A 13770-nucleotide genomic window follows, 5' to 3' on the forward strand; every position below is an offset into this window, starting at 1 on the left:
AAAACAATACTTCTAAAAAATAGTCTTAAAAAAATTCTGAAATTAAAACTTTATTCTTGTATGACTCCAATTCTGCAACACTGAAATGGAAAGAGTGTGTGTGTGTGTGTGTGTGTGTGTGTGTGTGTGTGTGTGTGTAGGGAGTATGAACCACCTACATCTACACTACCAACCACCAAAGGACAGAGAAAGCATCACAAAAATGTTACAAAACAAGGTTTATTCTGTAATACTTCATCATAATGAATTGCATCTCTTTGGTAAAAATAAACTTTATAAACATTTTAATAATCAGAGATTAGATACAAAAACTAAACATTTGTTAAGTTGTTTTTAACATGAGCAAAGACTGGCAACTGAGAAGTGGTTCACTTGGACAGGTCACCTACTGGCAGTTATAACTCAAACTCAGGGTAATTTTTATGCTACATTAGAAAAGAGGATAAGGACACAGTTTAATAACTCAAATTTCTTGAATCAGAAAGAATCCTTATACTTTCAAATAAATAATAGTTACAATGAATTGGCAATTATACATTTTTATACACTATATAATGGCAACATAATACTTTAAAATTAAGCACTTTGTTTAATAAGAAATGTACAACAATTTTAAAAACAACTTTTGACAATGGCACTGGCAGTTAGATGCAAAAAATGTGCTTCAAGAAAAAATGGCAGGTACAACATTAAAATACTCTACTTTGTCTTTCAATAAATATTTGACTACATCATTAACATACTGAAGCAAACTTTATTTAAATCAAAGCTTACACATTTCAAACTAATAAAAAACTATAAAATATATGTAAACCAGAAAGCCTCAAAGGTTCTTAATTGAATGCTATGGTCTTCACAAAAAGTTGTTAAGTTACTGTAGTATTTAGGACAATAGTCTTTACAGCCTTGTGAAATAGCCACTTGTGTTGCTTAAATTGCTGGGAAAGGCCTCCTGGTCTACCAAGACACACACATTCCCCCCCTAAAAATTTCTCTAGTTTTAAATTCGTGCTAATGTATATTTAATTGACCATCTAGTATGAACCCTTTACATAATGCCTCAGAAAGGAGCAAAAGAAAAAAATACATATATTCTAAACTTTACTATATACAAAGGAATCTAAAGAGAAGTCATGCTGGCTATTATGGACAGGAAAGGCTTATTAAAGGTGGAAAAAGGTGGTCATCCACCAATAATTCGCTTTTCCATGAATACAAGTATTTTTTCTCTGAATTTGAAATGTAAAATAAAACATGAACTAATTTAGTAATATATTGCACAAATAAATTTCAAAAATATATATTCCAGAAACACTGATTCTATTTAGGATATGACAGATGATTAGTTGTGTTGAGTTAAAACTTTTACTAGGGATCTGTTATAAAATGGAATCAGCTGTAACAATGTACATTGATGCAAAGCAAATTATATGTTAGCTTAAATCACAGTTTAAAAATATGTTGGAATATATATAACCTCTCCAAGATTGCCAAGTTGTTTCTACTACAGGAAAATATTTAATAAAATAGTCTTGGAAATACCATTTCCAGTCGACAGGACTTGGAATGACTTTCCTTAACTGGATGATTATTAGCCATGTTTTTATCTCAACACCCCTGAGGAATGGGATCATGTCTATGGAAGTAATAATGGGGGACCATAAGTAAAAAGTTTCTTCCCCTTAAAAATAACTGCCTTGGTAAATCAGCAAATGGAAAGTGATACACTGAATTCTGTGCAAGAATTCAAAATAAGATATCATGTAACTCCTTCCTGTTAGTTTTTAGTGTGAAAGTGTTTACTGACTTTGCTAGTGATGAATATAACTTTCAACTTTCAAATTTGTGGAAAGAGTACATGAAGAGGGAGAGAAAAATCAAGTTTAAAGAGTTATTGTTATTTATATTAAGAAAAGCATTTTGAAGATCCCTATTAAAACTGGGAATGACTTTCCCCCTCCTTATCTTAGATCATTTTCCTTTACTTATACAGAGTAATTATCTAATGGACAGGAACAAAAGAGAACATTTGTGGTAAAGAATTTCAGCTGAACAAAACAAACTGGAACCAGATCATTGAAACACTGTTACTAAGGTCTATCCAGAGGACCACAGTAAATAGCTTAAAAATTTTGTTACTAAAGTGATTTTTATAATTTGTGTACTATTTATACTGTGGTATAAAGGCAATTTTTGGTGTTATATTCATTGTCTACAGTAAAAGGTGTTAACTTGGGTTAGCCATTTTCTATAGAAGATGTGACATATATGAAGGAAAAAAACCCCCAATACCTCATGTTGCATACTTAAGGACTATTTTTCATATCAACAAGTTGAAAAAAATTACTATTTTTGAACAGCACCAATTCTATTAATGTGGCTATCCAGGTTCAATTACAACTAACATGGAAACAGGACAGATCATATTAATGTTGTTATCCCTGGCTTAAAGATTTGCCAATTGAAAAAGACTTTTTCATTATGCTTCTCATTTGACAGTTTTGCCCAAATAAACTCTTAAAATAGAAATATTTGTCTCTTAAAAAAATTAAGAAAATGATTTATTGTCATAGAAATAGTGAAAGTAACAAATCAAAATCAAGAGCCTGTGTGTATACATATGTATATATATATATGAGCTATCAGAAAATGAAAACAAGGTCACTGTCAATGAAACATGATGTAGTATAAGACTGAACTTTTAAATAGGTTGCTTTCACTGTTATAAAACAATATATAGTGAATAAGTTTAGTTTTAATAGCATCCCTTGTTCTTTTTGAATGATATAGTTGAACTATATAAATAATATGAAAAAATGTATCATACAAGCAGATTTGTTCAAATATTTAAGAAGGCCTTAGTCAATACATGTTTGGAAGGTAACAAAGTCTTTTAGTGTGGATTTCATGGCACATAATAGGTATTACACTGCCTCCTCAAAAGAACTTATTAAATAAGATCTAATTTTATATGAATTTTGAAATCCATGAAGGCATTTTTCTCTCTAGTTGTTAAATCCTTTAACTTAATTGGGTACACATACAAATTTAAATTCATACAAAGCTTGGACAGAAGGCTTTTCCTAAATGATCTACCTTTATTTCTGATGACACAAGTAATAGTATTCAAAATGTTTATGTTAGATTACACTCCTTTTGTATTACAAGATTCTCAGAATACAGTACACTTAGCAACAAATGAAAGATCCTCTTAATACAAAAGTGTGTCAAAATGGGTGTGTTAACCCCTAACACACTGTATGGCTATATCCTCTCATTGGATAGTTTCTCCTCAACAAAGACAGCTAGTGGCTAACATTTAAACAATGGCTGCAAAGCACTTTGGGAAAGAACAAACGGCTCCAATAAATGCTATGCAATATCTGGAAAGTTAAAAATTTTCAAAGATAAGATTGTAATAGGAATTGGAGTGTTCTTAGATGAAATTACATTACAAAATTGCCTTTTCTGAATCTTAGAACTTTTTCTATACTCTGCCTATGTATCCAAAAGGAACTTTCTAGAAATCTAGGATCTTTTCTAGTTCAATTTTGTTTATACCTCAACAAAACAAATTTAAAACAAAAATTAAGATAAAATTAAAAATTTGAATCTCATCTTACTGGATTGCAATGTGTCAAGAGAGGAGTACGTGATAAAGACAGCAGCAGAACTTTTAGCTGGATCAGCAACTATAGGTAACTACAGATTGGAAAAGAAAATGAAAAAATATGCTACAGAACCACCAATTCTTACATTCTGACATACTAACAGAATAACAGATTTCCCCTACAAGTTTAAGACAGAGGCTGGGGATTCTCTTACATGAAAATTTCCAAATTTTGGAGACACTAATTGCAAAAATTATGCTTTTAGGACTTCACATCATATGGCTGGGCATGATCCTTAACAGCAGTCATTTAATAAAAATTTAAAAAAACAAGCAAACAAAAAATGTTTTGAAACAAGTAATTAGCACCCCTCCCCCACCCTAAAACAAAAGAAGTCCATTATGGCTTTGATATCCCTTGTAAAGAATTAAGTAGAAGAGTATTGCCACACTTCAAAATAATTTCACACTAATAAGTATTTCTATTTTTTCCTCTGCTTTTGATTTTGTATCTTTGCAGTACTTATTAGGGAACCTAGACATGTATGAATTCCAGCAAGGTGGAGCAGAGATCCAGCTGCCTCCTTGAGCTCCTCATCAATTTCTTGACATGACTGTTTTCGCCTCTTTTTGCCTGGTTGCCCTTGTTCAGAGGTATCTGTACAAGCCTGGGATGCATAGCCACTGTCTCCAAGAGGGTCATCTTCATAATCAACGTCTGTATCTTCTTCACTGTGAAATCCTTCACTGCCGTCACTTCCTACATGGCTACTCTTTGGGATAAATTCATATACCTCATCCACAGAAGACAGGGAAGACACACTAGACCTGGATGCACAACGCTGTGCTGCCATGCTACTTGCACTGTAATTGTGGTCTTCTTTTGGATCGATGCTGGTGGCTAAAGAATCACTCTCATGTAATCGCATAGCACTGGAATGATTAAATGCATTGCCATAACCCCTCTTTTTTTGCACTGCTGTTTTAAGAGGAAGAGGCTTCTCACCTGTGGAAAATAAAGCTTCGATCAATAAATCAAATGCATTTGATCACAAAAACAGGCCACTGAAAACTACTATATCATTCCTGAATAGGCCAATTTAGATTGGCAATGTTTTGTAGGTGGTTTTATTTTACACAGACCATATCATCCTATTGGTATTAATCTGAAACATTTTAAACCACTTAATGGTATGTCTCGATCTTTGCCTGGAAAATATAATTATTTTGAGCTGCCTGCACAGAATGCCTCAATATCAACGTGCCACTGTCTAGCTAACCATTTCCTTGTTGATATTTAGGTTGTTGCCAATTTTTCATTATTACAAATAAACCACAATGAAAATCCTTCTGGATGCCTGTTCTCACACATATGCAAGAGATAACAAGAAACAGAATTACCAAGCAAAAGAATATACACATTTTAAATTATAATTGGTGTTTCCAAATTGCCCTCCAAAACGGTTGCACCAATTTATATCCTACAGTGTATGATAATATCCAATTCTATACTTAACCTCTAATGTCATTTTAATTTTTCATAATCTCATGGACAAAAATATAGTATCTCAATATTGTTTCATTTTGCATCTCCCTGATTTCTAAAGGCATCTTTTCAAATGTGTGCTGTCCACCTATATATTTCCTCCTCTGAGACCTACCTATTCATATATTTTGCTGGCTCTTCTGTTGAACTGTTTTATTTCTTACTTATAGGATCATTTTATATTAATGTGTATATTCGATATTAATCCTTTGTTACATACAGTAAGGAAATGTTCTCCCAGTGGTGTGTTTATTACTTTTCTTAAAGATATCTTCTGTTCTCAGAACTCTAAAAATTTGATGTTTAATTAAATTTACTCATCTTTTACGAATATTGCACTTTGTATCTCAAAGGTGGCTTTTCCCATTTCAAGATTATAAACATACTTTTGAATGTTTTCTTATTTATAGCTTTCATTTTTACTTAAATTTTTAAGATTAATTTCTAAAAATGCTACTTATTTCTTTATTTCTTGGTCAATGTAACAAGATCTATCACATCATTAACCTCAATCTCTCAACTGTCCACATAAATGAACAGAAATACAATAAAATGGAAACTGAATTATTCAGATGAAAACACGATTTAGTTGGAAAGAAGAAATTATGTCTGTAACACTGAAATATTTTGCATGCTAAATGACATTTGAAAGGCACTCACAAAAATGTATTTTAAAAAGAAAAGCACAATTGCTTACATTCTAAAATTCCTTGTTCTATAGAAGTATTTAAAAGCATCATTGCAGTGGCAGCATCAATATCAGATTCTGAAAAAGAATGATAATATTAATATTCTTTATAAAAAAGAGGCTGTTATAAGTATTTGTGTGTACCCAAAGTTAACCAACTTATCAAGGTTTTGGTGTATTTTCTACTTAAAAATATACATATATGTACATACACATGCACGTGCATACACACATTAAACAAAATGAGGTACATATTATTTTGCAATCGATTTGTTCACTTAAAATTATGAACAGTATTGTATAATGAATTGTGAGGTACTAGAGTTCATGAAAGTTCTCTTTTTCACAATGAAAATAAGAAACTGACCTACATTTCAGTAAGGATTGCCCTTAAACAGATTAAATTAACTAAAAATGCACAAAATATTAGTACTGACTTCAGTTATAACTATATACAAGCCTTAAGTACTACAGGTTTATATAATACTCAGGAGCTCAAACACAATTATGGATATCCCATAGAAAAACAGGCTTTTAAAAGGTTGGTAAAATCAGCAGGTTCTATTCTAGGTAAGGTCTTTATGGTCTTATATCTACTTTTAAACTGAAAGTTCCTCTCCATCTTGGTGATCTGTTAGTCTGAATAATTGCAATCAAATAAAAGTGAAATGGTATAATCTAAAATGTAAAAGGAAAGTTAGAAAATGTTTGTAAATGTTAGATTACAAAGAATAAGTTTAAAATAAGACTCAGATATGAAAGCTCCCATTTCTCTCTCAAAGCTGGAAAATTTTTATTACTACAAAGCTTTCCATTTTACTTATAATATCTGATTATAAAGTTACTTTAGATAATAAAGCCATGAGGATATTGACTTGTTTTCTCCTCATCTTGACCATAAACTCTGTGAAGGCAGGAATGTTACTATTATTGACCTTAATAAACAGGCCTAAGTAAATCAGAAAGACTGTTCTATGAGGGGACACATAATACCACACTCTTTTCCCTTGATACTGAATGTCTTCCTGGTTAGTCTGTCAGCTTCTTTAAGGTAAGAATCATGTCTTATCCTCTATGTTCCATAATGCCTGGAACAAACAGTAGTTCCTTGATAAATGTGTGAAGAATATATTACATCTTTCCCCTCCTTTCCTTAGATTAAGCTAATTATCACCAAATTACTAACACTGAGTACTTTCAACAGGCTTGGTATGTTCTAAGTATTATTACTCACCTAATCCTCACAAGTTTGAGGTGGGTACTGTTAGTATTTCCATCTTAAAGATGAGAAAATAGACAAAGAGGGGTCTCTAGGAATGACAGAAGTGGGATTTAAACCTGAGTAGTCCACCTCCAGAACCCAGGCCTTCAATCTGTACTCTATCATCACCCCTTAATACTTCCTAGGCATCATAATTAGAGAAGGAAGTTTTGTAGAAAATTACAGAATATCCTGGAAATTAAATTCTCTATTCTGTTATTCACTCAATAAGCTGAGTGTCCTGTTAGGAGGCTGACACCATTCCAGGCTGTGGGAATATAGCAGAAAGCAAAACAGGAAAATCCCTAACCTCTCAGAACACAAAGAAATACAGCATATCAGAGAGTAATAAATACTAGGGAGAAGAATTAAGAGGGAAGGGAGATAGAGAATGTGGGGAAAGGTGGTTGCAATTTTAAATACAGAGGTTAGGGAAAGCCTCAAGGAGAGGTAAGGTTGAGCAAAAACCTCAAGGAGGTAAGAGAATGAAAGCATGCAGATATCCAAAGGAAGAGCATTTCAGACAAAAAGAACAGCAAGCAAAAAGAATTTCAATCAATGATTCCCATATGCCACAGCCATAAGGCTAGCAAAAGAAAGATCTCTCTAATTCCTGTCTTTTAGAATGAGACCTGACTAAAATATGACAGAGTTCTGTATTCTAACATGTCTTTAAAGAAAAAAAGGTGCAGCTCTAGCCCATATTGTGTCTCTGTGTGAACTGGAAAAAAAAAGCAACTTGCCTCCAGGTGAACGCTTCCCTGTACCAAAGCACACAGCTTGAGGACTAGAGTGTAGGCTGATTTCAGAACCCTCTCATTGCCTCAGCCAGGTGTCCTTGTGCAGGGCATGACTTGCATGGCATTATGCAAAATCCCTAACAGACATTCCTTCTCAATGAAATAATTTTTCATTTAATTAAAAAAAAATCTACCTTGTTTCCAATTTTATTTAAGAAAAAGGGAAGTGATGGTGAGAATCTAACACTGAAATGCATTATACTGAGGAAACAATTTCAGGAAATTTATAATCTTATAAAGGAAGCACCTATAAAACATTCTTAGTAAAAAAAAATTAGTATAAAAAAGTGTATCTCTAACTTATAGTAACTTAGTAATTAGTAATAACTTGGTAAAAAAAAGCATATCTCTAACTTGACCTCTTATAGTAAACTTCTATTACAATTCAAGGAGTCATATTTCTGAAACACAATACCTAAAACTAGAGAAAATTGATCAAGAGATTTACTGTGACAAAATAAAAAAGCTGCATGAACATCATTTCTTAAAATAATAACAAAATTAGGTACTGCTTCTACAATGGTAGAATGATAGGAAAAGTGTTGCTTAAATACAGTTAATTCTTACAGGAATTTGTTTTAGCCAAATTAATCTGAATTCTCCCACATGAAGTTAACTTCATGAAACCAAAAACTTCTTTGCAAAAGGATTTTAGGTACATCTGATTTGTTTGGCTAAGTATGCTTCCCACAATGTCCTGCCAATTAACTGAAAAAAAAGTTTAAACTTCAATGTTAAAATATGAACTAGAGAAATGACCCAAAACATTTCGCAATCAAGAACACCTGATTATCCATGATTTGTCCAAAGTACAATCTTGAACTTCTTGGAACAAAAACTGTCTGTGTACACTTTACAATTTTTACTTATAATATTAAAATTAAACTGAAGACTTAGTTGTTTATTGCCACATCTGAAAACATTTCATAGTATTACTTTTTCATTAATAAGTACTTTATGCTATTTTAAAGACTGCTCTGTGTTTTTAATAAACATACTATCAGCTACATTATCTAACATTTTCAGTTCATAAAGCATGAAATTTGGCTCTTTTATAAAGTCTCTTGTATATATTTTCTCTGACACTATTTAGGCGAATAAAATAATTCACTTTCAGCTGAAAATCATTTGTCATCAGAGTCATCAAAACAGTGAGTTGAACAACAACAACAACTTAGTTAAAAGTCACTATTATTTCCTTTTTTATCCTTCATAGTTCTGGCTGGAGTTCAAAACATGCTACTGATTTAATAACTGGTTCAAATAAATCTCTGTCAAAAGTGTTAATTTATACCTCCTGGTTTATATTTTCTTAGCCTTGATGCTAAGAAATTATTAACAATAATTGAGAAGAAATTAAAAAGACGTCAGTTTTAGCTATGTGAAAGTGAGAGTTACAAGACAAACAAGTTTCTGTTATCTGGTTCTCAGTCCATTTGCTTAAGGAATTTTATGAGAATCACAGAGGCAGAATTTAAATGGTTATAGGCTACATAATGACTACAATAGGGTTTACTGCCTCTATCAAAACCAACATACACATTTATAGGGCATCCAAACAGAGAAACTGTCTGGTGATTATTCAAAGAAGTAGGAGAGTGCTTTCAATAAATTACCAACACTTTAAGCTGCTTGGACAACCTGTTTACTTTCACTTCAATTAAGCCACAAATTATGCCGATTATGAACTTATTTTATACATAGTAGTTAGCACCTCTTAATCCCCTACTATATATCCTCTAATAATATATCTTGCCCCTCTGCTGCCATCATTTGATATAATTGCTTTGGGTCCTTTTTATGTCTTAAGAAAGTTACTTAATTTCTCCAAAGTCCAGTTTCCTCTTTTTATAAGAGAGGGTAACAACATCTCAAAGAGCTGTTGTAAGGATTAAGAAGGATAATGCATGCAAAACACCATAGACAGGAACTCAATGCTAATTAATGTTATAATTTAGGAATATGTTCAAACTCATTATGCTAAATAAGTTCTCTTTGATTTGGCTAACACTTGCTTGAACTTCTTCATTTGCCTTGTCCATGCTAAATGATCACATCTACAGTTACTGGACGGAGGCTACCCAGTCCTCTCTACGCTCTTAGGTTTCAGTCATACTTATCAACCTGCCGTTCCCAGCAACTGTTCTCCATCAAACCTCTATCCAAGGTTAAGTATCCTCCCAACTCCAGCTCAAGCACCACACTTTCTTCTCTAAGAGGCCTTTCCTGACCTACCTCTAAGTTTAGTTTGCCACCCACTTCCTTTTTTCCCAGTATACTCTGCATAATTCCAGTTGATCTTCTTCAATTAAACTATATGTTTTCTGAGAGCAGAGCCTGGATCTCTTTCATTTCTGCATATCTCAAAGCACCCAGGTCAGTGTTTGGCACTGAGGAGGAATTCAGCAATTACTTGGGAGAATAAACTGTTGAATGTTTAATAGATTTATTGTTGTATTTTTCAAACCTTTCCCTAGAAATAATATCAAGAATTAAGAAAAAGCAGATTTCCTCAAAAGTCTATGAATATGTGCTAGAGCAACCTGATTTAAACACAAAAATTTTTAAAGTTTTTGTGTGGTATTATGTTTTTCTCTTAAAACTCATGAAAACTTTGTATTCTATTCCAGGACAGGCCTGCATTTGTTTTAACCTAGAATACCAACCACCCTTCCCACCAAGTTAATTATTACTAAGGGATAGGCCTAAGACTCAGAATTACAGAGACGGAGGAAAGTAAGGTGTTAGCAGCAATGGAGAGATGATGGATCATATGTATAACTCATTAGATGAAGAAGAAGTACCTAGGCTCTAGTTGTGGAAGCTGCTCCCCAAAGGAAGAAGCAGAATTTGGATGGAATAGAACAAGAACAAGAGATTCTAAATAAACCTCAGAATTTAAAAGAGAAAATGTTCTCAAAATGTGTATATGAACTAAGCTTAAAAGACTAAGAATCAGAACCTACTGAGGTAATACAAAGATAAAGGAAGTTTTGGCAATACCTGTAACAGAGAAATAATATCTTCCCACACAGGCAACAGGAAAATGGATACTTACGTTACATTAAGTCAGAATATTATCTAAAGCAGACTCTCAACTCTTATTTTTACAGACCATCATTATATTGCTTCTTAGGCTCAGCTTAGTGTAGTTTCAAAGAATCAAAATGTCTCTGATATGTAGAAAGGCTTTTAGTCTGAGAATATCATTTTTAATGGTCATAGAAATACCTGAAGGCTCTAAAGCAATAATGCTAGGAAAACTTATGTTAATATATCACTAATCTATAATATTAACTATGAGTAGGGGAAAAAACACTAATTCAGAATTTTGATCTACTTAAAGGCTACAAAATCTAAAAGTTAACTTACTGCTTTCTTTGTAAATTATACTTCTTTACACTTATTAACCTATAAAAGAAATATTCTGAATTATATTCTAATCCAGGGGTTGGCAAATTTCTTCAGTAAAGGGTCAGTAAGTAAATATTCTAGGCTTTGTAGGCCAAGAGGCAAAATCAAGGATACATTATAGAGGTCTCTGTTGCAACTACTTAACTGTTGCTGAAGCCAGTTTTTACATGCCTCAAAATATTATTTTGATTTTTTCAACCATTTACAAATGTAAAACTATCCCTAACTCACAAGTCACACAAAAATAGGCGGCAGGCCAGACATGGGCCACAGTTTATAACCTCTACTCTAGTTCAAGACAGACTTGAAAAGATAACTCTCTACTGACGGTATTGCTGAGAAATATTTTCAAGGAAAAGTACACATAAAAGGAAATGAACAAAGGGATGTAAAACAGTGTACACAGTACAAGCCCAGTATTTGGAGAAAAAGTGTGTGTGTTGTGGCGGGGTGTGGTGGGGCAGGGTGTACGTGCATGTATATGGATAAGGTATAAAAAAGGACCAAATCAATTATATCAAAATGGTAGCAGCAGAGGGGTAAGAAAGATAGGGAAGATAGGGGAAGGAGATGAAGATGTACAGCTACTATGTATAAAAAAAATAAGCTACAAAAACATATTGTACGACACAGGGAATATAACCAGTATTTTATAGTAACTATAACCTTAAAAGAGTATAACCTTAAAAAATTGTGAACCGTTATGTTGTACATCTGAAACTTCAATTTTTCAAATCCTCTACAATGAACACATAATATTTTTACAATTAGAAAATAATTAAACAAAAACTCTGATTTTTGATCTGAGTTTTTATGACTTAAAATAATGATATTTCACATACCTTTGAGAGTTCGCACCTGGTTCTGCTTGAGCACAGAGCTTAAGTAGTGAGGGGATAAAGAGCCACTGAAAAATGAGATAGTACAAATATAAAAATCTTTTCACATTTTACAGAACTTAGCCACAAATACAACTAATTTGTACAACAAAAAACACAAACTATTTTTACCTTATTTTCTTTGCTAAAACTATTCAGTTTAGGAAGAGTCTGCCAAAGCAGAAAGAGCATAAGATCCAAGATTAAATCACAACTATTTGGACGTTCTTAGGCAAAATAATTAATCTCTTAGTGTCTTCATCTGTAAAATAGGAATAATTAAACCTCCCACATAGGGTTGCTGTGATAATTAAATAAGAATAATGAATTTAAAATGCCTGGAACAAAAGACAATACATGATAGTTACTGTTCGATTTGAACTGGATGCTTAAATTTGATATATTACAGGTGTTACTACAGAAATCAAAGTGTTTATCAAAACATGTTTAAGGAGGACTGTATAATAATGACTAAAAATAGGTAAGTTCCTGTTTTAATTAATACATACCAATATCAAATGAAAATCTCTAAATTCATGAAAAGAGACCAGAGGTTTTTTTTTAATTCCAAAAATTGAAACATTTTGGGGACAAACTACTTCTCTTCTCTAGAATATGTGATAGTATCAAAAAAAAAAAAATCTGTTTTGCTAATTAAACTAAAAGTCTATTTCCTAGTCACAGTTTTATATTCACTATAGCTCCTTCTCTTCCTTAGACTTAACAATTATGACATGACAGGGCTACACAAAGGCATGTCAGATGGAACTGCCATTTTGTCAAACAATGACAAAATGTTTCTGAAGATATTACAGTAATGTTTTAAAGCCAAAGATTATATCCATTATGCTGTTCTTCTATCCACCTATTTTTAAGCCACAAAATCATCTTAAACATACAAACATGGCAAAGCTAAAAAATATAAATATGAAAATGCATCATATCAAAGGCACAGGAAAGTATATATTTGATGGTATACAAAAAAGAGTGCCAATTCTCTCATTTAATTTTTAATTAAAAAACATCATTAAATAAAACACAAAAGGACTATCAGTAGAACTTACCATTAATTTCTAAATTATTACTTTTTTTTAACTAGGACATCTCATAAGCACCAACATTAACTAATAAGGTATCAATCAACTCCCAAACAATGAGAAAATAAACTCTAAAAACATCTTTTCTAGGTTTCATTTCATAAGGATAAATCAGTTCTTCTTACAATGATCTTTCTAATCTCTTTCTCATCTACTAATATGGTAAATAAACTTAAAATCTTAGTGAGTATATATATATTATTCAACTTTAGTCTTAACTTTTTTTTACTGTATGTCAGCTACCAATCTTTTAAGAAATTAGACACTATATGAAATGTTGATAATTGTTTCAACTGGGAGTTCACACTCTCCTACTTTTCAAATTTTCCATTATTTTATTTAAAAGCTTTCAAAAATTGCTTTTTAGAAATTGCTTTTTAGGGTAGTCTACAATGGGTGTTTTGATAAAATCTGTCATTTTCAATTCAAATGAGTATATGTAACAGAATTTAAAAAAAAAGATTCTGAAGTCTTTG

The 13770-nt window shown here is 32.1% G+C and overlaps 1 protein-coding gene across 2 annotated transcripts in view; it reads right to left on the minus strand.

Moving 5' to 3' along the window:
- Window positions 1-201: 201 nt before the first annotated feature.
- The window catches only part of FOXN2 (forkhead box N2), a 50829-nt gene continuing 37260 nt past the window's right edge, over window positions 202-13770 (minus strand). For both annotated transcript variants that reach the window (XM_031466972.2, XM_031466973.2), the window contains exons 4-6: window positions 12162-12226; window positions 5854-5922; window positions 202-4616 (exon numbers count right to left, since the gene is read on the minus strand). In XM_031466972.2, the coding sequence (XP_031322832.1) occupies window positions 4093-4616; window positions 5854-5922; window positions 12162-12226 (658 nt within the window). In that variant the 3' untranslated portion in view covers window positions 202-4092. The remainder of the gene's footprint in view (window positions 4617-5853; window positions 5923-12161; window positions 12227-13770) is intronic.

Source organism: Camelus dromedarius, chromosome 15, assembly GCF_036321535.1.
Source record: "Camelus dromedarius isolate mCamDro1 chromosome 15, mCamDro1.pat, whole genome shotgun sequence".
Lineage (NCBI taxonomy): Eukaryota > Metazoa > Chordata > Mammalia > Artiodactyla > Camelidae > Camelus > Camelus dromedarius.